The sequence below is a fragment of the Perca fluviatilis genome, chromosome 2, assembly GCF_010015445.1.
Source record: "Perca fluviatilis chromosome 2, GENO_Pfluv_1.0, whole genome shotgun sequence".
NCBI classification, from domain to species: domain Eukaryota; kingdom Metazoa; phylum Chordata; class Actinopteri; order Perciformes; family Percidae; genus Perca; species Perca fluviatilis.
This window is the reverse complement of record NC_053113.1, coordinates 14,859,506-14,885,755: the sequence shown is the minus strand read 5'-3', so window position 1 is coordinate 14,885,755 and position 26,250 is coordinate 14,859,506. Positions and strand designations below refer to the sequence as shown.

Below are 26,250 nucleotides of genomic sequence, written 5' to 3'. Positions count from 1 at the left end.
AATACCAATACTGATACCGGTACCTGGAATTCGGTTCCGGTACCCAACGGTACTTTTTTCGGTACTTTCCCTCTGTAATTACAAGAAAAAATATTTCAGTTGTAAAAATAATTCCAAACCTATTTACTTAGAATATTGTTATTTATTTAGAATATTTTACACTGACAGAAATTAAACAAAGATAAAACCCCTCCCTCTCTCCTCCCAAACCAGTCCCTACAACCTATTAAATTGAATAATTATTCTACTTTTATTCTTGTATTTGTATATTATTCTATTTTAGCCTGTTTTAATTTATCGTTTTTAATTGCTCTTTAAGGTTTCATGTAAAGCACGTTGAATTGCCTTGTTGCTGAAAGCTGCTGTACAAATAAAGTTACCTTGCCTTGCAACCTCAGCCTGTCAGTCAGTCCCCAGGGCACAGAAACCGCTGTTGTGCCTGCTCGTGTCAGAGGAAGTGTAAAACAACAGCACCGCGACCGCTTTCGGCTCTGCATTAATATCATATCGCAGCAAACGCTGTCTGAAGTTTTGAAAAACTGTAACCACACTTGAAATCACTTTATCGGCATCGCCGTGACTTCAACAAAACTGCTCGGTACCGGTAAAAGTACAGGGTTCAGTACCCAACCCTATTTACATTTTATCCTATTATCTTTAATCAATGTATTTATTTTAGCAGAATTTTCACAGATGCACAAATGTTAAACATGAAATCTCAAACACTTACACAAAGAAAACCATAAAAATAAAAACAGAATTATCCTTCATTGCCTGACCAGTAGTTCAACTAACTTTCACAGTACTAGGCGCTGAAAGCTGTTGCTGGTAAAAATCTCTTTCTGTTACCTCCCTTCAGACTGCCAACACCTCATAAATTACTCTTTGGATGCAATGGGATGTTGATATCCAACACCGTGTGCAAGAGGGATCAGGAAATAGGAAGTGGTGAAGGTAGTCATAAGAAAGGCCTCAATACAAGTTTCGTAGCTTGTATTTATTAGTGCTGGGTCAAAGGGAGAAGGCTGAATAACCAAATATCCACAGTAAGCCTAGTCTGTGAAAGGCAGATGGAAAGGGAGATAAAGTCACACTCAGGATATTGCATTGGCTAACTCCAGAGTGCCCTTGTCTTCTCTTCCTCGGGCCTATTCATTTAACAAACAGGTCCAGTTGACTATCCACTAGCTATGAGGGAGTGTTTCCATTACTGCAGTTTTCCCCTAAGCATGTCCACCTTTTTTTGCCCTTTAATCTCAACAATCCCGGACTAGAGTAAGGCAAATTAAAAAGAAAAATGCAATGGGAATGATGAAAATAGACATAAACCTATAAGATATGTATAAACTTTCAAGAACTGTGATCCATTCAAGTTAAACTGGTTTTACAAATGTTAAATGGCAAGGCAATATGGGAAACAAGGGATCTGTTGTTCACGAGACACCATATGGCTTCTGTTCACTGCTCAAGAGAAGGAACAGTAGCCTATTCCCCGACTTTGACTGCGTGGTCCTGCAAAGTTGAAGTTCTGTTTTGGTGAGGTGTTTAATTGCCGAAAAACACTGGCGTTCCATCTCTCCCATTGCTGGAAAATATGTTAAACCCTCAAAGGCCCTGTGGTTCACTGGTTTCAATAACCCAGGCGACACAAATCCTATTTCAGAGCAAGCTCATGTTGGTTTTCAAGGGTGAGAGCTTGGGGCTGACAAAAATACCGCAGAGTAACATACACGGTGTACTAGAAGATACTCTACCCTCCTCATAGTCTTCTTTACTTTGGACGTAAATGAAAGCTAAATAATAAATGAAGGAAAAACATTGTTTAAATCTGAAATGGTTTTCTTGACGGAAGAAAGACAAATCAGCAAGAAAGGACTTAGGTGGCACAGTCCTTATTATTATTTGGAATCATTAGGGTTGCAACCACATATACTGACCTCACACACCTATATGTAGCAAGCTATAACACTGGCTCTCCACTGTGGTCTCATAGCTGATGAGCTAGATTTGGGCCTCTTTGAAGAGGCCTCAGCCAGTGCCGAGCCTGCCAACAGGACCAAAGATCACAGATCGGTTCTCGTCTCCTCCGGGTGCAGTGACCACTAAAGTTTATTCATCTGTGTTTTAAATCATCCTTTTCTTCTTGATCTCACTTGAAGTGGCTTAAAAGTGTTGAGGTTTCTGCCCTTATGACGGAGAGGCACAGCTCCAGCAGAAAAGGGCTTAATTCTGCTCTCCATATGGAGGACAGAAACCAGTTTTTGGAATGAACCAGTGGTAAGGGAGTGGGTTACAAAAAACGTAACCTGATATCATTACTGATTAGTATGTTTCAAACTATGAAACATACTAAAACATCAATAAACAAATGGCAAATCTATTTTTTTTTTTGGTACCATTGCCCTTTAGCAGGGAGTGGAATCCATTTTCTTGCTACTTTAATTCATTGAAGACTACTCATGTCATTTCTACTTTTAATTTAACAAATGAGGACTCTTGACTGAGCTAATAGCTTTTCCTCAAGGGCATAATTCAATCTGCGACAGCAACCATCAAAGTCCCTTTGCATTACTATGCCCGGGGCTAACGCGAGGCGCCTCTGAGGGGATATGGAAGTCCAGAGGCAGCTTCCATTTATTTTCAGGGGCCCTGCAGTAAACAAATATGATAGAGCCTACTTGAGCTGGCCATCCAGTGAAAAAAAAGCTGTATGGCTGTCGTTGCACTGATTGTGGGACATATGGTTAATTCAAATCAGAAAAGGGGCCGGTATTAAGACTGCAACCAAGAAGGGAGAGAAATACATAAGAGAGGAAGAGAGAGAGGGCAGTCATGTAGAGGACACATCCTTCAACGTCACATTTATTATTTTACAACAGCCCTTGGAAAAGAGGCAGCCTTGGGGCTCTGTCGAACACACAGCACTAATGACAACCACTGGGGAAACTCAGTGAACACTGGAGAGTGGCCATCACCGTAGAAACTAGGACTTTTTTCTGTTCCTATTCCTTATACTTCACCTGTGCCACACTAGATATGTAAGTCTTTGGAGTCAGATTGTGCAAATAATATTAAATATATTGCTGCATGCCCACATATTTGGTCAGAAGGTTGTAGTCTCACACAACAAAATACAGTCGTTAAAAATACATGCTGCGAACATGAAATGGAAATTCGAGAAGGCATGATACAGTTCATGGTATCCTGGAAAAAGAAATTAAATGTGGGCTAACCTCTGGGTAAGCAGATCTTGGCGAATGGACTGTCATAGCTCACGTCTCAAGACATACACTATTAGAGAAACAATATAGGTCTAACTAGCTCAAATTTGAGCGGAAGTCGGTTACTGTGAGGGTCAAGATTCCGATGCTAATGATGTGTACCTTTGAAAAGTATATGCTCTGAATTCACTAAGGGCCTAGATTAAGCGGGAGGTGGATGAAGACAGAAAGAAAAAAGCTTCAATTAAAAAGTATGAGTGACTGCCCACAACAAAAGACGAAACCCAAGACTTGGGGAAGGCACCACATGCTATTCATTTTCTTAAGTGAATGGAGTCAACAGGGAGGAGCTGGAGAGCACGGAGCCGGGAAGGGAAAAGTTCACTTCACTGAGCCACTCAATCATCTCTCCATAAGTGACTCTGTCATAATGGGGCTTCTTTTAAAAGCTTGCAAGCATCTGATTTCACAAGACAGCGTTGAAAAGAGACTTGGCTTTAGCCCCCTGCAAGAAAAAGTTCCTTGAATAGGAAGATACTGTGCCCTCTAACATTTAAATTTCAGTGAAGGGCATTCAAAAATTAAGTTTAACTCAAACTTCAAAGGTGAAAGTAAGTAATTTTCAGATTATTAGCCTTAAATTCAGATTCAATTGCCTTTGTTATATTTGATTTCATTCATTCATTCTGACAGTGTTTTCTGGCTGGGAGGGTAGTCATTTTACCATGACAAATCAGTAGCAAGTGATCTATCTGTCTCGCCGATGTCATTTTTAGTCAATTTTAAAGCTGTGTTAGCAGTTTCTAAGAGCAGTTAATGTTTTTTTCTTGACAATTAAAGGACAATTCAGATTTAAGGGTTGTTCTTTGTGTAATCCGATTTAAAATAATCTTTACAGCATGGGTAATGCAAGTATGGATAGGGGACCATGCTTCTCAACCCTTGAGGACCTGGAGTCTAGAAGCAGAGGCCAAAACTGTTTTGTTGGCATCGAGGACACTAAAGGCTCCCCGTTGCTGGATACAGCCCACCGTTCCCTAGCTCCCAAGCCCAAAGTAGGACCTCCTCCGTGCCCAATGATTGTCAAGGTCCACCACTTTCAGGCTAAACAACAAGTCCTTCGGCTTGCGATGGAAAAAGCCCTACAGAGCTTCCATGGCCACCCGGTGTGCAGCGCTATCTCCCCATCACATTACCCTCCCCCCCCCCGGAGCGCAGAGGAGAGGGTCAGACTGGATGCTGCGGACACTCATGGTCAGTTGTTGAGCGCACTGCAGCTGTTGAAAGGCTGGATAATGCCAGGATGTGGCAGAGCCTCAGTAGCTTTTACTAATATCGTCTACTGTGCATAAATCACCAAGTACGATTTTACTTTTCATATAGTTTTTGTGTGTAAAATCGCTGCAGTGAACAAAAATGCTGTCAGCGCAGAGAGGGCACTGGAAACACGGTCTTCTCCAGTCACCTCAACCAGGAACATCTTCACCACCAGCACATACGGGTTGTGTAATTAGCAAAGTCTGGAAATAAAGCAAGTGACAGCTCTCGCACAATCTTTACACTCCAAATCCAAGTTCAGAAAACTTGAAAGCTGAAATTGTGTTCACCTATCAAACTTCCAGTTTGAAATGATATTCTAGGGTGGGGGATACCACTGATAACCGTGACCATTTTGGAAAGGTGTGTTGCTATGATTGACTGTAAAGAACCATTGATCAGCGGGCTCATTTCTATGCATCAACATTCATGAGGTGCTTTGCATTGACCATTTATGGTTGAATGTAGGCATGCAGAGGCCAATCCACATGTAATTCTAAATTGATTTGGGATTTATGAAGTAAAATTGCACACTGGCAGGCGTACGCAAGATTTTATAAATCAGAATATATTTTTTGGCATACATCTCATTTGGGCATACGCAAACATTTACTGTGGATTCTACGCACGCTTTTATAAATGAGGCCCCTGTTGATGAACTCTGAAGCAGAAAGTATTTAACATACATAGAGAGGCCGAATAATGAAAACAATGAGCCGAAAGATGATAAACGCTCGGAAGATAATTCTCCGTGGGTTTATAACTTTAAGTGACATCTTTCACATTCCCACATAGTGGTTTGAACCATTGTGATAATAAAATACTGATTAGACAAACCGTAAATTAAATTATTTAGTTCGTATTAACTAAACAGAAAACACACCTTTAGTCCTTTGCAAACAAAACTCACATTTCTATAGCCACTGTTCACATTTTTACCAGAATATGACAAAGCACAATTACTGCGTGCAAACACACATCCAGCAGACTTTGTTTTTAATAACAGAATCGTGCTCAAAGAAAATTTGAACAACGCGCTTTACACGAAGGCGTTTCTCTTAGAAAAACATCATGGAAGGTCTAAACAGAGAGAAAGAAAAAGACAAGAAGTCAGATATGTCATTTTCTAGAGGGTGGCTCTAGTGGGCGGTTTCAAAGAAACCACATGGCAACCAAACAACGAGTGCTATGGCATAGCCCTACAGTATGTCCCCTAGACCACCACCTATGATACAGACCTAAAGCATTCAGGGTTTTTTTTTTTACGTTTGCCATCCTTTCCTATAAAAGACGTTTGTTCACTTCAGTACAGTAGTTGCTTTAAGACAAAATGTTGAATCATCCTACTACAAAAGCTTAACATACACAGAAAAAAAGGTTTGCAAAAAAACTCAACAGCAAAAAAAAGAAAGAAAAAAAAAAAAAGGATGAGAAAATTGACAAACACTCCTCTTTGGGATTTCGCCCCCTTGAGGAATGACTGCACAGACTCTGTAGAATGTGTTGAAAATATACCGGGAGACAAATGAGAGGTAAAGGAGGTGGTGTTGCTGTGGCGGAGTATTCAGTTGCATGCTGCCGAGGGAGCCAAGGGGGGAGAAGCAAAACTCACCATGGAGTTTTAATGGCAAAACATCCCGCCCCAAAGAGGTAGGGTCTTCATGAGAGGGAGGGGTGAGGGGAGGGGTGAGGAGTGGGAGGGTGGGGATACAGAGATAGACGGAAAAAGCATTATTAAACTAGCACACTTGAGCAAACACAAGTTTCAAATTACATACTTTTTGACGTGTCTGTTTAAGTGCACAACACATACGAGGCAGGAAACAGAATGTCTGTGCGCTAAGATGGATTTGAGAACCTGCGGGAAGGCCTGATGATTCATCTGCTCAAGCTGCTCTGTAAAGTGTGATACCATATATTTGGCAGATGCAGCATGTCCATAGACTTTTTTTTTTTTTTTTTCCTCAGACATCTGTCATGTTTTTCTTCTCCCTTAACTTTAAAGGGATTGGGTACATGTGCAGAAACATGTAGGTCTGAATCCAACCGTGTAAATACGACACAGAAAAAACGATGGGAAACGGTTCTGTTGAGATAGAGGAAGTTTAAGTATGAAGAGTTTATCCAATTTGTATAACAACTGGGGACACCAATAAAACTAACAGCACTCAGGCATTGTGAAGACAAGAAGATGTGTGTTTGCATGCAACTTCTTTTTTTAGTGCGAGTGTGTATTTATGGCCGAGCATTGTCTTTTGAATGTGCGTGTGGGCAAATGTGTGTTTACTGTGATTATGTTAACAAGTACCCTGTGCGTGTCTGTGTGTGTGTACGTGTGCGTAAGAGTCATTCAGTGTAGTGTCTTTTTCAGGGTGTATTTCTGTCTATCTGTCAGTCTGTGCATGTTTCTAATGTTTACAAGACATTAGGAGTGGGAGTGTGTTCCTGTGTTTATTCTGCATGTCCAGAGATAGTGACAGAGCTCCGTAAACAGTTTACAGTAAATAAGCTTTTTCCCTACAGCAATAAAGGTCCGATGAGACTGAACTCTGTCCCCGCCAGCCAACCTCCCCCAGTCATGAAAAACAGAATCGCCAGCCAACCAAAGTACTCTGCAGCACTTCTTTATTTTATCGCTTTCGCTGCATCCGCCTGGGCCCTCCCAACGATAGCACAGTCTTCAATTAGTCTTGGTACATGGATGTGTAGCAAAATGTTCCTCTGGGAGACAGGGAGCAACAATTTGCCCTGGAATGTCTTACTCCTGGAGTGCAAGTTGAGAAATGAACATGCTGGTTGGTGTAACGGAGGCCCCTGGTAAACTGCCACTTATCAAAAGAGTTGCAGAGGGGGGTGGACAGTCTGTACAGTCTACCCTCCGCTGAGCCTATCGAACCTGCTGAGCCCCCCCCCACCCCACCCTCCCACACTCTGGGCCTCCAGCTGGGTAAATGGATGGATTCCAATGGGAGAGTGATGGACAAATGGGGTGAGATCTCCATGGGGGTAGCAAAGGCCAACTAGGCTTTGGGGTTTACAAGATGCCACTTTGAATTTCTCCCTCCTTCTTTCTTGGAACGTATTGTCGTATTGTTAGTAAAATGTATTGTTGGTGATGAGAATTAATGGCAGTAGTAGTTGAAGAAAAACTAAATATCCAGTCAAAAACAATACTGAGAGCATTCTGGCTCATGGAGGCCTCTATTTAAAACTCACCTTAAAAAGTAACCTCTGTTCGTCACATTCATCCTTTTAGAGTTATTGATAATAGCCTAACAGTTGCACAACAGAAACTGAAAAGTTTAAATTTGAATTTATATATAGTTACAGTAGAATGACTGTACTTTGGACATGGGAGACAACTTGATCAAAACGCTAAAAGAAATTTATCATCAGTATTAGTGCAAACTATAAACTGCAGTATTCTCAAAAAAAAGAAAAAAAAGAAATATATATATATATATATATATATATATATATATATATATATATATATGTATGCAGTGCTACAAAAAACTTTCACTCATTAACACAGTAAAACAATTTACTCTTTGTTGCTCTTTAAAAACTGATAAACACTCAAGCTGACAATACAGCTTAACAGCTACTGCACCTTCCACACCAGGCCGTCAAGGGTCAAGTGTCAGCTGAGAAATTATTGTCTCACGTCAAACAGCTTGTGCACTAAAAGCACCTTCAGGTCAGGTTTGGAACCTTGCTCGTTAATCAGGGAAATTAGGTCAAGGTGGGACCAGTGAATACCTTTTTGGACAAATGTTGTGCTTGCTATTTGGATTTCCCTGAGAGCTAGTGAATCGCGGTTGCACCCGGGTCGTGGGCTGCGCCTCCTGCCGTGGTACTGCTTGACGCCCACTGCTACTATTCCTATTATTAGTCATATTTCTATTATAATTACTACTATTATTGCTACTATTAATATTATGTTAAATCCACTGCTACTGTAATTATTATTATTAGCAAAATATATTTTGGTAACCCTGTATTATAACCATCACAAATAAATGGTAAATTGATAGATAATTAATCTTAAATTAGTTATTTTAATGAAATTATACTAAATAATGTTTACTAAATATTAGTAATGCCATAATTTGTAATTATGTATATATTATATTAAAAGGTATAGTAGGTAAGCCTTATGGCTATAGTCATATTTGCTGAAACTGACCCTATGGGGGGGGGGGGGTCCTAACTGCATGTCAATCACAACTCATGCACACACATTCATTCTCCCTTGTGGGGGGAGGGGCTTTGGGCTTTAGTGGAAAGGGGGGGAGGGACTGAAAAGTTGTTGATGTTCACATTTTTTGGCTAAGTCCTGGATCTTCACAATCCTACCTACGGCACCTTTAAGTATTAGTGAATGATTACCAAATGATTTGTCAACCTTCAAGAAATAGTTTGCAAATGTCAATAAACATTATTTGGATGGCTGTTATAAAGTTGCCACATTGAGTTTTCAAAAAAGAAACATTTTCAAGAATAAAAGAACTACCTATAAGTGTTCATTGATTGAAGCTATAGTGCGTAGTTTCTGCCGCCCCCCAGCAGTTGCTAGTAGCCAAGGAGGACACGGAGGATTAAGAAAAGAAGAGGTAATTATCTTCAGTCGAGTTTTTGCGCGGGTAAGTCACCAGACGCCACAATCTTCTGAGCAAAGCCATACTGAGAAATCCAGAGAGAGTTGTGTGGAGCTGGTGGTCTTAATTAGCTTTGCAGGGCTGTACCGGGTTTTGCAAGGTTTGCCGAAAAAATAAATAAGCTTTGTGGTGACGATCACATCGAAAAAGAAATAGTATACTATAAAAGTTTTTGTCAATCATGGGTAATGTTTAAATGTTTTAACTGCGCTTTATTCGCGTATTTTATCTCTCAGTTCTTTAAATTCTTATACTGCACTGTAAAAGGTATTCTTGTCTTTTAAATTGTTTTTAATTGTGTTCTAACTGCTCTTTTATGTTTTATGTAAAGCACTTTGAATTGCCCTGTTGCTGAAATGTGCTATATAGATAAAGGTGCCTTGCCTTGCCTTGTAGCAACTCATTTGGCAATGGCTTGAATGTAACGGACGGTCATTAATATTAAAAAGTTAAGCACTAAAGCTTTAATGTAGATGATTCTTTGAGCAGTTTTAATCATTAATAATTGCTGCCAACCACATAGTATATGTGATGTTAAATTGAAAAGCATAGCATTTAAGGTTTAGTGTGAATCAGAATATCAAATTGCACACTGTTAACACTAAAACAAAAGAATAAGGTCACGTTGAGAAAACGGTCCACCATGTTGAGCTGGAAGTTAACGGTTTGTGATAAACAAAGGCCGCACAGTTATTTGACGCAGGCCAGATCCAGCAGGATTGGTGGAGAAGAGTCCCACAAAGGTCAGTGGCATGTTGGGAAACATGAGTTAAGCATGGGTCAGTGGAGTAAAAGGGGAGTAAGACTGTGAGTGGGTGCGTTACTGAGAGGAGGCAGAGAAAGAGGAAGGAGAAAGAGGGGCAAAGAGCGAGCGTAATCGACCTGTGAGGGCGACGACCCCACTCCCAGAGAATAATCGTTCACACATTCATCTCTTAACCCATTGGCCCTAATAGCAGCTCCGCCTGGGCCATTAAAAGGGGAGGAAAGTGAGGTGATTTGTACAAATGGTTAAGTCTTGCTGCCATGGGATGTTGGACATTGCGTTCTTAAAGCCCCTTTCTATCGCCGGTCTCAGTGAGGCTCTGTAAGACGCACTGGGCTGGCTCAGACAAACGTATTACAGTAATCTGAGGGCACATCTGCAGCAGGTCACAGGGTCTCATTCTCTCATTCTCTTGCTGCTGTCTTTTATCATTACCTCGCCTGCACTCCATCTGCATTTGCTTGAAAATGTCATCAGTGGGATTTGGTCAAGGGTGGTGTTTTGTTTTCTGTGTGACAATCTTTCCATTTGGATTTTCATTTGTCTGTATTAAAGTCAGACTGTGTGTAGATGGGATAAGTGTGCAATAGTTTGTCTGCCTACAAATCCCACATGTATCAGTCTCAGGCATTTTGACAAGTTAAATCCTCATACAACTCTGGTGACTGTAGGGACAAATACACTTTTGGAGCTGACTGAATATTTCTCTCTTAATCTTTTTCACAGATTAAGTTCCACCAGTGACATTTCACCAAGAGAGAATCTTTTGATTTTGTGACGAAAGTCTTTTTGTACCTTGGGATTTAATTAATCTGGGGCCAACCTTCTACCAAATTTGGCTGACATGAAACAAGAGGCCGAGTCAGAGCAAACACTCCTCTCCTTGTTCGGGACTCTCAGAAGACTTTGAGGACTAGCAGAAGCTTGGCTGTGCTCCTCCACTCCCTGACCTGGCCTCGTCTGGAGGGGGGGGGTTATCAGGCGGATGCTGAGACACATCCGACTCTACCTCCCTTCGACAGGGGGAAAAACACCAAAATCTAAATTAAGAGAGGAGGGGACTCCACATGAACTTGTTGAGGTTTTCTTTGATGAAAAAATTGTGAGGCAACGGAAGACAAACAGCAGCATTTTTACACATTGGTGGTCTATAGGCATGCCAGGGTCATTTCAGATAGCCTGGTCACACAAAGGGGGTAAAAGCTTCATCATCTTGTCTATCTGAGTGTGTGTGTGTCACGGCACAGTGCACACAAAGCCTGGTAGGGAATGTAGGTTAAGCAGCTGGTGTGTTCCTCTGCCGCCCTGCCAACAGGAATCTGCCCATACAGGTGTAAATACAGCTGCTGGACGCTACACACACACACACACACACACACACACACACACACACACACACACACACACACACACACACACACACACACACACACACACACACACACACACACACACACACACACACACACACAAAAGAGAGAGGCTGCACAGACAGACAGATGGTGCCTGGGTACTCCTGTGCAAGTATAGCGTGAAAGCATATGATATCACCCCCCACTCTAGGGGCCAAACCTGTTGCTTTACTCAGCGTGTGTGTGTGTGTGTTTATGTGCATGTGTTTTTGGTGTATTGGTGCAGCCGTGTGCATGCAGGAGCAGGCCGCACAGCTGCATGTCCTGATGCATTAATACTGACGCCTCCTCTGGCCTGGATGGATGGATTTGGAAGGAGTACTGAGGCAGCCTACCAGGCCTGATAATGTCCTACAGAGCCAGCATAGCTGTGTGAGGTGTTTGACCAAGTATAATGGGTGAAAAATTTTGAATATTTGTAGACCTCTTACACAAATAGATGGTTTGAAGGTTAAGGATAAAGCAGGCTATATCTTTTATTGTTCATATTGTCAAGAAATCCCATGAAAACATCCAAAAAAAATATAAATATACCTTACTAACAAGAATCGTGAGCATTGATATATCTTATTCCTCTGTCCCATATAGCTCCATTATTGTCCAAAAACTAATAAAAAATACATCAATGAGCCAAACACTCGCACTGGGTAACATGTTACTGCATTACCATGAACACACAGACTATTTTTGACCCAGCCCAACATCACTAAACACAAAAAGGGTGTCACCTATAGCTCTAACTAACAAATTCCACCAATGTCTAGTCAGCTTCTTATTGTTTGATCACATAGTTCCTGAAAATTCTGCCAATTACAGAAAACCTTTTATTTAGGCAAAAGGTTTTCTTTATCGTTTGTTTCTCAAATTCATGTATTATAAAATACATTGCTTTGGTATCAAAACACGGGTCTAATATTGCCACTAGAATCGAAAGGTTTAAAACAATAATTGCCCCATATTTCACAGCGATTACTAAACTGCATGCTTGACAAGGAATATCTTGGAGAAAGAAAAAAAAAAAAGCAGTTGGCAGCAGTAAAACAAAAAAGAATAAAACCATAAATAAAAAGTACTAATTACTGCATACCACCAAAGATGGAGGCAAAATAATAAAACTACACAGCAGCGACAGCTTACTGCCGAAGAAATAAAAATAATACAATCATTGTAGCAATGAGTGATTAGCCATTGAAATTGACACATAAGAAAAGCATCAATAAGTCAACAAAAATAAAAGCCTAGTATAGGATGGAGACAATAAAAAAAATGCTACAGCAAAAAAAATGGGAAACTCCAAAATAGACATAATACAAATAAAATAAAAACATTCTTTCAGATTATCAGATTAAAATAAATAAATAAATAAACATTATTTGGATGGCTATTATAAAGTTGCAACAGATTATAATATCTATCTATCTTTATAATATCTATCCATCACATTTTTTTTTAAAGGGTTAAGATAACAACAATTTTACTGAGCACAGCAACTGAAAACTATAGGTGAACACAAGCAACCTTAAGATCTCTCACTGAAGGCGAATAAGGACATATTTAACTTCAAGGCCTTAAATTAAACCATTGAAATCAGACCTATTTTGAGAATCTCACATCGAATGACTTTAAACATTACCGCTAAAAGACTGCTAAACCGAATGCAAACCACCAGTACCAGGACATAACACATAAACCAAAGCAGGACACCGCAGTAGCCCATAAGCAATAATATACTTCACAAAGCAAATGAACTTTGCAAGTCATCTTAATGATTTGGAAAATAGCCTGATGTTGTCCACACTGACCGCAGGATCAGGTCTCTATTTTCATCCTCAAAGCTCACTTGTCAAATATCACTGGGAATAAATCCCTCACCGTCTCTTTGAACCATTATAGCATTTCCCATTCAAACAGGGCATGAAAATTACATTTAAATGAAAATATTAAAATCTCCCCATATTTGTGAAGCCACCTGTACTGTATGTAAATGCACTTAGCAAAGGCCTGTAGTTGCTGATGGTCTTAAAACTACATAATTGCAATGCATGGCAAAGATCCAGGTGAAAAAGAAAGGAGGACAGAGGTGCATGAGAGCAGAGCTGTCTTACTTTTCCAACTGAACTTTCAATACTCGAAGCTAGCAGGGTTACACTGCATTTAATAGGACTTGAATATGATTTTAAAAATGATTGGCGAGGTTTTTATTTCTGTTCTTGATTTGCACAATGTGTTTTATCTGCTTTCCAAACAGCCCACAGACCAGACTCGCATGTGTGTTCTGCTTCATTACCCTATGCAAAAAAGTGGTGGCCTGAGACAAAAGAAGTCCATGAGCATCAGCTGGATGTGAGAGGAAAAGCTTTGGCCTACACAAGGCCACTGTTGACACAATACAGTGTTTTTACAATGTGATTAATGGGAAAAGACAGCAAATCGCAGACTGAAGTTAAGGATGTAATGCAGTGTGATTTAAATTTGTGTCTCAACAGTCGCCAAACTGTAAATTTAGTAGTTTGTGAGGTTGCCATTAACCCTTTTACACTCACCCCCTCCGGAGACATTGCATGTTAAGAATTTCAGTTGCATACTCTGTGGTGCATTGTACCTGGATTATTATTATTATTATTATTTTTTTTTTTACAAAAGAGAGTTCTTTTGAAAACAACCCCAGTGACTAAAAGATGAGTCTAATGTATCAATACATACATAAACGTTACACATTCATGTAACCTTTCATAGTACCACTGGCAGTGAAAGCTCTAGATAGAGCTCACATCCTGCAGATGGAAAAAATGTGGGAGGTAAAATGTTAAAGCCAAAGGTCTGAGGAATCCCAGATTCAGAGAATAACGTCAATTCTGAAAGCTTTTTTATTTTTTTATTTTTTTTTAAACTTTGATTTGTAGTGCATGTTCTTTTCACACAACATAAATATGGAAACACTTTATTTAACCCCCTATTTAGCATCTGTAAGCAGTTAATACATAGGTTATAACCCAGCATAACACAATATAGCGTAGTTTTAGGCAGATATAAGGCCATTTATTAATTTATTATTAATAAAATATTTGTCAACAACTCCTGCTGTGAAGTATCTGTAACCGGTGTATAAACAAATAATGAATGATTGATAATATAATACACTTGTACATAGAAAAGATGAACATTTTATATTTATATATTTTTCTTATATTCATGAGATATATAGTATGTGTTCATTATATTTAATAATTTTTCATAAATATGCATGATAGATTCATTTTCATAATAGAATTGTTCCCTCTCCATGACAACTGAGCAAATTAAAATCCACTGAGGAAGGCAATGAGAAGAGGCTGAAAGCTTCAGGAGAAATCTGGTAAGTGGACTTTGAAGTATGAATCTCTTGTTTATTATTTCCAAGCTCTTCTTCAAGCTCGTCAGGTCTTCATGAGTTTAGAGCACATGTAGAGATAGTTTTAACCTGGCTGTGAATGATTTGTACATGTATATAAACTGTTAATAAATACGATCACAGCTATAACTGTCCATTCACTTTAAAGGAGAAGTTATAACATATGACACTGCAAACTGTTATTTTTTGTGTACACTGCTTGACCTGGGTAACCAATTTCGTTCATTCATGTCTTAACATGTTTGAATGACTAAACTAAACTGAAAGTATAATAATTGACATACATAACACAATGAGCACTTGAAAAACATCCTTATCTCTGCTTTTAGTGTGTTATAATAATGTATTGAGTGTTTAAATAAGATGGCTTATAAATGCTCAATACAGTATGGGGGTTAAAATGAAGTGTTACCTACCATATATCTACGTCAACGGAATACTACCAAGAATACCAGTGCTGTGATATGTCCCACTAAGTTATGGATTCTGTGATGGAATAGTTGTATACTGTTGCTATGTCATACACATCTTAAACTGAAGTGTATACTGAGGTGTGTGCGTGTGTGTGCTACCTACCCTGTGCGTTTGGTGATGGTGCCCAGGGTCATGGGCTGTTTGATCTGAGCCAGAGGCAGCACCACAGTGAGGCTGGGCAGCGGGGACAGTCGCGGGTTCCCCATGTTGTTATTGGTGAAGTTGTTGTATGAATCCTGGCTGCTCAGCTTGGCTGGAAACAAAATAGAAATACAGGGTTGTTAAAAGCGTTTTCAGTACTGGATGTTCCCTGGATAGCAAGGTCAGAGAAATCCTAACAGGGCAAATATGTTAATCAAGAGCCTTCCCATGTAATAGCTGCGGTATACTGAGAATTACATTGTGAATTCTGGTACAACTTTGTATACATAATTCATTTTCAGTGCTCAGTGCTTTACATATGCTAATTGTCAACATTGCTCAGTCTGAATTCAATTAAGAATTCACTCGTTCATTTTCTCGTCAGACTAGGCATTCAGCAGCCGACCAGAAAAAAGAAAGTTTACAAAACTGAAACACCTTGTGTGAATACTGTGTTCCTATAGTCATCATTATTATTTTCTCTCTCACACACAAGTTATCAGCAGGCATCGAGTGAACATGGCGCGCGCGCGCGCACACACACACACACACACACACACACACACACACACACACACACACACACACACACACACACACACACACACACACACACAAAAACCCAGGTTCAAGGCCTCCTGTGGAATGATTGGAAATAACCAGCTCAAGATGCCACATTACTAAGGCTCTAGCTCTACTTCTAGTGCCTGGCAGTCTGTTAATCAAGGCCAATCAACAGGCCCAACACACCCACACCAACACACCCACCCACACAGACATCCACACACACACACGACCCAAAGAAAGTCATCTCACATATCCCATGCAGCTCCTGCCATATCAAAAGGGCTTCTTAAAGGCTTCCTGACCTTAATCAGATACATCAGGAGAGAGGCTGCTAGTTTATTTACTTTAATACTATTTCACTTTATTTAACACATACAGTTAGCTTCTATCTTACTGGATAATACATTTCAACACTATTTGTTTGCAAGGCAGGCAGAGATCATCTCTGGCAGGAAATGTTGGCCATGCAATCGTGTGCATGTTGTTTACATGTATCACTTTTTTTAAACAACAAAGCCCAAGCGCATTTTCTAGTGAACATTAACACGAGGGAAGACAGCTTTGACATATTGTACATGCACCAATTAGATATTTGATTACATCCAACTTTTTCTGAAGCGCTTGAATCAGGACGACCTCCTGGTCAGCAGACCATGTTTTAAGACAAATAATACTAATTTCTTGCTTTTTAAATTACCCTTGCTTTTTAAATTACCCTTAATTATCAATTTGGTTTTACTGGAACTAGTTTCTACTGTAGAAACAATCCCTACAAAAACTGGTTTTGTCGACACTGTTTGTTAGAAGACTGTTGCTGTTAAACTTCTATACTTCATTTTTAAATGCTGTGAAAATCACAACCACGGTTCCATTTAGCTCAATTGTACTGGGGTGGAGCGCATCAGAGGATTTCATGTCTATACCTGGACAAATAAAACCATAACTACCTGCATGGCGGCATACGACTCGGGCTAAGCATGACAATATGGGTTTGTTTTGTAGTTTTGGTAAGGTGACCCCACAATGGGAAAAGAAACAGTCACACACAACAGCTACATAGAAACATTACACTATAGGGGATAATAAATGGGGATTATAAAACAAATATGCTCCTGTAATCCTGTGACAATAGCTACAACAACCAAAGTGTATCCTGCTGATTCAGTGGGCAGCCCAAGGAAAATTCCAAGTTCAAGTGCTTTCAAAAGAAATAAAGAGCAAACCTGTGGGTGCACCACAATACGCTCTCTGAATGTCGTTCCATTTGTTACCTTAATAGATGAATGACAGCCGCGTAACATAAAGGAATGAAAAGGAGGGAGAGGGGGGGCACGGAGACAAAGAAAACAAGGCGGACATCAAAGGTTATAATAAAGGTAGAGGAGGAGAGTGCCTTGTCATTATTTGGAAGGAGCGATCAAGAGGAGGCTGAATGCGAGCGGAAAGGGACTGCTTAGTGTTTTGGTCCAGTCTTTTAGATCATTAACATGTAGCTCTGAGTTTCATTAGTCCTGCCAAACCTCCGCTTTGTGTTCCTCTAAAGGGCTTCTTTTAGACCTCCGCTGGCCAACAATGCTGCCTGACCTTCGGAGGAGGGGGTGGGAGAGGAGACCATTACACAAACCCGTCCTTCATTTCCTTCTGCTCCGCTCTTGGTAAGACTAACAGAGGTCTGTACCAGGGCAGCTCCTGAAAGCCCTTCACATTTCAAAAGTGCTACACCCCCAGAGCCTGGGCAGCCACCTTTTGTGTTGAGGGGAGGGGGCAAACAAGGAACAGAAAAAAATCTGTACAGGAAGCAGCCTGAAAAGCCATAATGGTGCTTCAGCTAAGAGGGGAGTGGAGGGTGAGGATTGGGGGTGGGGTTGTCGATGAATTTAGCATCCTCATTTAAAATGAACATTTCACTTTTGCTCCACGGCATTATTTGCGGTCACCCCCCCCCCCACGCCCTTAAAAATAAGCCCCGCTGTGGATTGCAGAACTGGTGCTGGTGGGACAGAGATGAGGGGTGATGATCACTGTTGACCAAACAGTCATACGGTGCTGTCAGTCAAGGCCAAGGGGTCCTACACTGTCATAGCCCCCAGTGAAGACAAGTTAATGTGGAACGTGTTAAAGATCACGCACCGGCAGAAGATGATACATGAAAAGAGAAGCTCGGATTGCTGAGAGACAGACAGCAAGGGTGTGTGATGTGCATGTTTGTGTAGGTGTGTATGTGGTGGGGAGTTGTAGACAGAATGAGCAAAAGCATGGAGGGACATTGATGAAGTGAAGGTTTTGCTTCTATCGCGCAAAAGTTTGACTTTTATCAACTTTCATAAAGTCTACATACTAAAATGAGTGTAAAAAGGACTTTTCTTTTCTTTATGCTTGTTAGCGTTTTTTCTAGAACTGAACAGTTGGACTGCAAAAAAACACACTGGAAAACAGAACATGCTATATACCTGTACAGAAACGTGTTTTTTTTTGTGTGTTTGTAAAACAGATCTTAAATTGATGAATTAGAAATACACATTGAAATGTGGTGTAGGGATGATAAGGTTTTTTTTTTTTTTTAAGTGTTTTCCCATGTTTCATTATTCAGGTTATGTTATGCTCTAATGTAGACAAAATGGCTATGAGTGCTATAATCTAAATCATTATTGATTACATTTCCGACAAATGACAACATTGACTGAGATACTGCTGCTGATAAAGACAGTATAAATGATACAATTATTGTCACTTCCTGCTCTATGATTAGTGCGGACAAATAATAGCATTAGCTAAGAAATGAACACGCGGCCGCTGCGTCGAGGACAAAGCCTCTGTACATGGGGCGCACGCTCTACCAGGTGAGCTACCCAGGCACCCCTTTGGTGTGGTTAAAAGAGTTTTGCCAATGCAATTCTGTGAAATTTTCATAGAGAGAGTGGTAGAGCAGACATATGCAAACAACTGATTAAGGGCGTGTCCACATCCACCTATGGCTAACAGTGGGAGTGAAAATCAGGTCAGTTAATGTGTCCATAATTTAACAAAGACTGACATTTCTAAAACAAAACCATGTGTACGCACTTCTTTTATTTATTTTTACTCTTAGAATTGATTTCAAATTCAAGTATTTGAAATTTATTTTTAGAGATTTTACTGATCACGTTCAGGTCGGAGCAAAAGAGACACTAAAAACCATAGAGCACAAAATCTAGTCTGAATATCAAAGAGCTTTTGACATATTTATCACCAGCTGTTATTTTCACTGTACCATCCTTGCTACCTGTACCTATCACTACAGTACTGCAGAAACTATTGTTCGTAGAACTGCCACTAACGCTGGAGCCTTGGTTCCAACTTTGAAAACAACTTTGAAATGACCTGTTGAAATGTAACTGTACAGGCTTGTTGCATGTTCTCAACTCTTGCTGAGGTATCTGGGTATTCATTATAAGAAATCAAAAACTGAAAGACAAAGTCTTCGCAGAAAAAAAAGAGAGAAAGCCTACTAGGCTGCTACAAAGAGAAAGGGAGAGAGAGGTAGACAGATGAGAAGTGTCTGGCAGACAGACAGCTCTCGACAGAGGCCATGATTTGATTAATGACCGGGGCGTGATGTGCCCAAGCAGTGATACATGACATGCCCATGGAAAGAAGATCCATCAATGCAAATCCAGCTCTGTTGCCGTCGTCCAGAGAAAAACTCTGACCCTGCCAAAAAGTCACACAGTCACCTGACCCTCGTCTCCCTTTCTCCCTTAATCCAACCATCCATCCAGCTCTCCATCCATCCATCCGTCCAGCTATCCCTCCCTGTCTCAACAGCATTTGCATTCTCTTCTCGCATTGAGCCTCTCTCTCTCTCTCTAGCCTTCGCGCTCTTTCTCTCTCCTCAGCTGCTCGGTGTCACGCTATCTCATGTTTCTCTTCCCTCTTTTAATACCCAATTTGCATCCAATACAAGCAGGACGCTTCCAATGAGGAGCAGACGTGCGAAAGGACAAGCTCTGAAGACTGTGTGTGTCCACACAAACACTGTGTCTTATTTGAATTGTTCTGCCAGAGAGGAGATTTCAGTCAAAGGAAAAAAAAACTCTAGCAGGACTGGGAAGGAACTGGGTTCAGAGGCAGCAGGTTAGGCAGGTGACATGTTGAGTGATACTCTGGGAATTAGGAGAGACCTTGGACCGGAGGATGATATTGCAGCTGTGAGATGCAGGGGTAGAGAAAGAGAAGGAGGCAGAGTACGGAAGACAAAAAAAACTATTATGTCCCAGCAAGGGAATATATTTATTACTAAAGCAGGTCAATTTAGCTTACTTCGTATTTTCATGGCCAAAAAGATAAAACCTCTTTCTGAATGTAGATGCCAACAGTTGTGGTGTGTAGTAAAGATGTTCTAGCTGCTGATCAGTGTGTACGTGTAAAATCTTTCCAACAGCATTTAGATCATGAATTATAGCCAGTCACTATATTTGGGGTGGCAGTAGCTCAGTCCGTAGGTTGGGAACCGGAGGGTCACTGGTTCAAGTCTCTGTATGGACCAAAGTACGCAGTGTGGATTGGTAGCTGGAGAGATGCCAGTTCACCTCCTGCCAAGGTGCTCTTAAGTAAGGCACCTTACCCCCCCCAACCGCTCAGGGCACTGGCAGCCCACTCCCTCTGACATCTCTCCATTTATGCATGAATAGGTCCTGAGCATGTGTGTGTATTTCAGACCTGTGTGTAGTGATTTCTATCAGAGTTTAAATTGTAATTTCCCCACTGGGGATCGAGAAAAAGTACTAATTATTTTTAATTAAGTTAAATTCCTGTTAACGATTAACGGATGTGTAAGTCTGGGAGAGGCAGCTTTCATTACAGGGTTTCATAAACAAACATACCAACAAGAAGATACACACTCAAAATGAATTTGAACTTAATCACACAGTGTGTGCTAGCTGTGAGGGTGTTGAGCAAAACTGTCTCACAGTGGAATGATTTTTCAGGCCAAACGTCTGTAGACAGAAAAACAACATTATGGTAACAAATTAATGCGGAGCTCTTTGTAGGTCCAATACCTATAACCTGATGATGGTCTGGTGACTGAAAGCTTGGCGTAATTAGTGAGGAGCCTTCCTTCTCCAGAAGGCAAATTCCTACAAATAATTCTTCAATTATATTGTATATTCTTAAATGGTCAAACTTGGACCACTAAAATATGGGCTGTGTTGCGTAACCTCCGTCACGCAGTAAGTGGATGACAGTGCCTGTCTAGAATTAGGGCTGGGTGTCAAACCTCAATGCTATGGAAGCGATATATACCGACCAAAATATGTCTGCAGTATCACAAGTAAGCACTGGATGATTGGTCAGATTATTTGGTTTGTTTATGTGTGTCAGAATAAAATAGACAGTAGAATGATATAGTCTGACAAATGAGGACATGATGAGGAAAATGTATTGGGGATCTAAAAGATGTAAATAAATTAGTGAGATGTGCATATGCAGACACATTTAAAAGAAGCTAATAAAAAGCTAAATCGCCGTCAGGAGATAGCTGATGGGTTTCCGAGATTGCATTTTGGCCAATGCCTTCCGTCCCTTTTCCTCTCCACACAAATTGTTTACCTCTATGCCACCAAAGCTCGCTCAAAACGTAACTGGTCAAGACTACTCAGGCTACAAACGCTCCACAAACCAAAACCAAAACGCTTTCCTTATTGCTACACCCTGTGGAAGAACTGAGAACACAATTCTTTCTTTAATATCATTACTCTTCAACCTCTCCAGCAGAACTGCCACTGCAAGCATGGCAGGTCTAGCCGCACTTGTTCTAATTATAGAAACAATTACGCAATGAACACCTATGTTTGAATGCCAAAAAGCTGTTACTTTAAAAGACAAATGAAGCCAGAAATGTCAAAAAAAAAAAAAAAAACTCGTTTTATTTGATCAGATATCTCCCAATTTCAATCAGGGAGTCTTAGATCAAGTCTATTATTTCTGTTAAATATTTAGTTGAATAAAAAAATAAAAATAAATGAGTAACATCACCAGAAGTCAACTCGGCCACATATAATATATGTTTTTTTTATTGGTACTGAAACGCTTGTGCAGTGTGCCCGAGTTGACTTCTGGTGATGAAAATCTGGTCATTCAGAAAAGAATATAGATAACATAGATACCTCATAACAAAATACTTTTTTATTTTTATTTTAAAGGAGTGGGAAGAAGTATATACTTATTTAATCCCACCCCTTCTTCATAAAAACATTTTTAATTATTTAACAAACTTCCTCCGGCATAATTGTTTTTATTTTTTTTAAATGGTTCTTTTTAAAATGGTTCGTTGATAACGGACCAATATCGGCAAACCTGTATCAGTCTATCCCCAACTTTCCCCCATTCATTCCTTGATAGTCCCAGACATGTTGAAGGAGGGAGGGATTAGAGCAGGGGAGAGGGAGAAGAATGAAGAGGAGGGACGGAGGGAGGGAGGGAGGGAGGGAGGTACGGAGGGAGGGGAGCTGTAGTCTTTCTGTGCAGCAGGAAAAAGCAGTTCTACCATCCCAGTTCCCTAAAGTATCATTATTAAAACACTCACTTCCACAGGGGGAGGAAAGAAAGGGAGAGAGAGAGGAGGGGAAAAAAAAGAACAGAGGAGAAGAGACAGAGATGGACGCAGGAGGGCTAAAAAGGGTCGAACACAAAGGGGGGGGGGGAGAAAAAAGAAGAAGGAGCAGGGATCCCCCACTGGACAGAGTAAAAACAAATTAAAAGAGCCCTTATAAAACACAGATGCTGCAAAGAAAATAAACTTCACAAGATTTACTGTTTTGCAAAGGAATCGGAAGACTGGTGGAAAAGCCATCAAGTTTTTTTTTTTTTTTCTCCTCCTCCTTCCTTTTTTTTCCCCCCCTTTCTCTCTCAGGTAACGTTCAGCGGAGAGATCTATCTCCTCAGTTTTCCCTTTCCCTCCCTCTCTTTTCTCTTTGTACGGTGATCTTGCCTGTCTGCTATTTTCAGTCAAAGCTACGAGTCGAGGTCAGGCCAGCCTGTGTGAAAATGGCTTCCTGCCCGGTCCCCCGCTCCCAAACCACAAGCTAACGGGGAGGTTTTATTAACAGCCCTATTTGGGAACATTTTTTGAACGTTTTGTATTTTCATTGCGTTTCTCATGTCAGGGAGCTTAAAAAAACAGACCGAAAAGAAAATCCCAGGACGTGATTTTTCTGATTTCATCATAAAATTTGAGAGCTAAAAAAAAAGAAAAAAAGAAGAGGTTTAGTTAAGTGTGTAACATACTGTATACCGAGTGTCGTGCTCAGAGCAGTTTGTGTCGTAATGAAGAGGAAAGCGCAGCAGCTGTTGAATTGCACGCAAAAACACAGACGCACATACACACTTACAAACCAATTTAGAGAGAGCAGCAACATGCCAAGAAGTTCCTAAAATGTCTTACATCCCAATGTAAGACATTACATTATTTTACACACTGATGTTACTTTAGTGTGTGACCTAAACACAAGCAGTATGGCAAAAATGTGAGGTTAAAAATAAGATTTAGTTTTAAATCAATTTTGTTTTTCTAATGTAGGTGATGACAGAAATGTTTGAACACCTATACGGAAATTGTATGCTATAGAATTGGACCATTATTGATCAAAAAGTGTGATTTTACATATTAATGTACTGCAAGAGGAACATCCTACTAAAAATCACACCACAGGACACTATCATGTCTTACTATTAGCATTTCTTGTACTCATATGCACTATATCTTTATTTTTCTTACTTCTACCTGCACTGCCTGTGCATTTTAACTGTTCATACTGTGTATATATATATATATATATATATATATATATATATTTGCGTATTACACACTGCTAATACTGTTAATACTGCATATATCGAGCGTATTCATACCTTCCCCTTACCATTTGTTTTTTTTACATTCTATATTATTATTCATGACTATTTATTCTGTATAACACTGCACTGCATTTGCCTTTTGCACTTCTGATTAGATGCTAAACTTGTTGCTGTCTCAGTACCTGTACTGTGTGCAAAAAAAAGATAAAGATGAATCGCATCTAATCTGACTCAGACTAATTTGTGTAATTCATATATTCTAGTTAGATTTGGCAGGACATAAAGTGATAAAAATGTCCTCAAAAGTGTAAAAGCGACTATCATCAGGTAGACAAGAGTGAAGAAAAAAAAAAGATACAGAATGTCATCCTAATTGTTTGGAATGAATTGCATGTTGCCTGTACAAAATATTCATTTTTTTTTTTACAAATATTGGTATTTCCAACTTTGTTTAACATCAATTTAACGTGACCTTTGTCATTACATGTGATAACAAACAGATCAGAGTGTGACTGAAGCTAAATGAGAAGAAGCCCCCTGAGCAGGAAACCCCAACCCCCCCCCCTCCAGTCAGAGAGAGATTTGGCTACATCCGTCACTCAGTCTGGGTCTAAATGCTTCTCCTTTCATAACCCCATGCTCCGCAGGAGAGGAAACAATAAGAGAGGCAGAGAGGAGATAATGGGACGTCTGTGCTGCTGTCACAGCCGTCCTCCGCTGTCTCTATGGGCAACTGGATCAAAATTAGAACGTCAAACTGAAACGTTAAACATTGCCTTCACGATCATGGTGACAAACGGTGATTTTGCTGCAGGTAATGCAGATTTCAGTTCAAGCTTTTCTTTAATGAGGTTGGTATTTTGTTAATTGCTTTATCACAGCAGCCCTGTCTTCTTTTCATCTGCATTAATAATCAAACATCCCAGCCCTCTCATGCTCCGCGCACTGCATCTAAAAACACACGCACACGCACGCGCACGCGCGCACACACACACACACAATGGTCGCACGTATTGATCTGATTTGATTTGGCCATTTATAAATGAGCCTGATCTAATGCTGATCGATTGACGTTGCAGTTACGTTCGGCTGTGACGGAAGCTCCGTTTGAATAGCGGGCATAAACCGCAGGGCTGATTTGATCGAAATTTAGCCAGCAGAGTTTTGACAGCATCCGAGTCTAAATGAATGGCGTGTCAAAAACACTTAAGACGCGATGCGAGTAAACAGGAGTTAAGAATAAAGAAAGACGAGGATTCTTTCCAGGATTGTAAGAGGTTTTCATTTTGAAAAAAAAAGTGTAAATCTATAAGGTTACTTCAGGTCATGCTTAAATATTACCAGTGCATAGTGCATATTGTTGACTGTATTTACTTAAACAATATCACATTTATCCTTGAATTAATAAAAAAAAATAAAAAAATAAAAGATTTCAGCTTTAGTAAGATTATGTTGACTTTCTGTCAACAATAATTTGTTTTACACTAAATATGTGTGAATGTGTTTTCATGTTGCTGCATACAGTAGTATACATGCTGGTGACTCAGGTCATGAGAGTTGTTAACACCCCACTAACTTGTAATGGAAACGGGACTTTTGTTTTTATTCTGAGGATTGACATACCTATATTTAGGTTTTAAGTATTGGTGTTATACATTATATACTGTACACCTACAATAGACCGGTACGTGTACAGTATAAAAAATTTGATATTTTGAGTATATTTAGTACATACTGTAACAAATTAGTAACAAACTTTCCATCTGACCTGTTAAGCCCTAACGCTGGCGTAAGACAAACACTTCTACTGGCTTTAAGGAGCGTGAAAAACTAAACTCAAATGAGAGAAACACAAAAACAAGTGATCCACACACTGCAGCAGAACAAAGGTGGGATGTAAAACCTATTGATTCCGTGACAAAGGAAGGCTTTGGCTTTTCAGAGTATGCACTTTCTCACATGGTAGGCAATAAGCTGGAAGCCACAAGTGCCTTCTGTGTGTAATGGCAAGCCAGCTTTATTTCTTTATCTCTACCTTCCAATTTTGCAAATCAAATAATGATGAGTGCAGTGGCGGGCACCCAGTGATAAGAGGGTTTAGTGGTTGTGGAGATTGAGTTATTAGGGTTCGTATAAAAAGGACAGAGGTCTCTGGCGGAGCCCAAACGCAGGCCAAGATACATATTCCTCGCTCTGTGTATTTTTGGTCGCTTTAAAAGCCCTAAAAGTACAGGGGAAGGCTAATTTTCAGAGTAAACAGCTTGTTCGATTGCAGTGTGGTTTTGCGCTGAGCTCTCCGTTTATTGACTCAAGCCGAGCTGGGCTCTTGGCTGCTCTGCCGACCACAGGGAGAAGCCTGCCGATGGAGCCTGCAACAAATACGCTTGCACTAGCTTACCTTTCATGACACACAACTGTTAAATCAAATGCACTGAGTAATGTACAAAGCCTAATCCTCTTGACT

At 40.2% G+C, this 26,250-nt stretch overlaps 1 protein-coding gene across 3 annotated transcripts in view; it reads right to left on the bottom strand.

The window, feature by feature from the left end:
• Positions 1-26,250, bottom strand: part of bcas3 (BCAS3 microtubule associated cell migration factor) — a 338,917-nt gene that overhangs the window by 233,181 nt on the left and 79,486 nt on the right. For all 3 annotated transcript variants that reach the window (XM_039783695.1, XM_039783713.1, XM_039783703.1), the window contains exon 16: positions 15,345-15,495. In XM_039783695.1, coding sequence (XP_039639629.1) covers positions 15,345-15,495 — 151 coding nt within the window. The remainder of the gene's footprint in view (positions 1-15,344; positions 15,496-26,250) is intronic.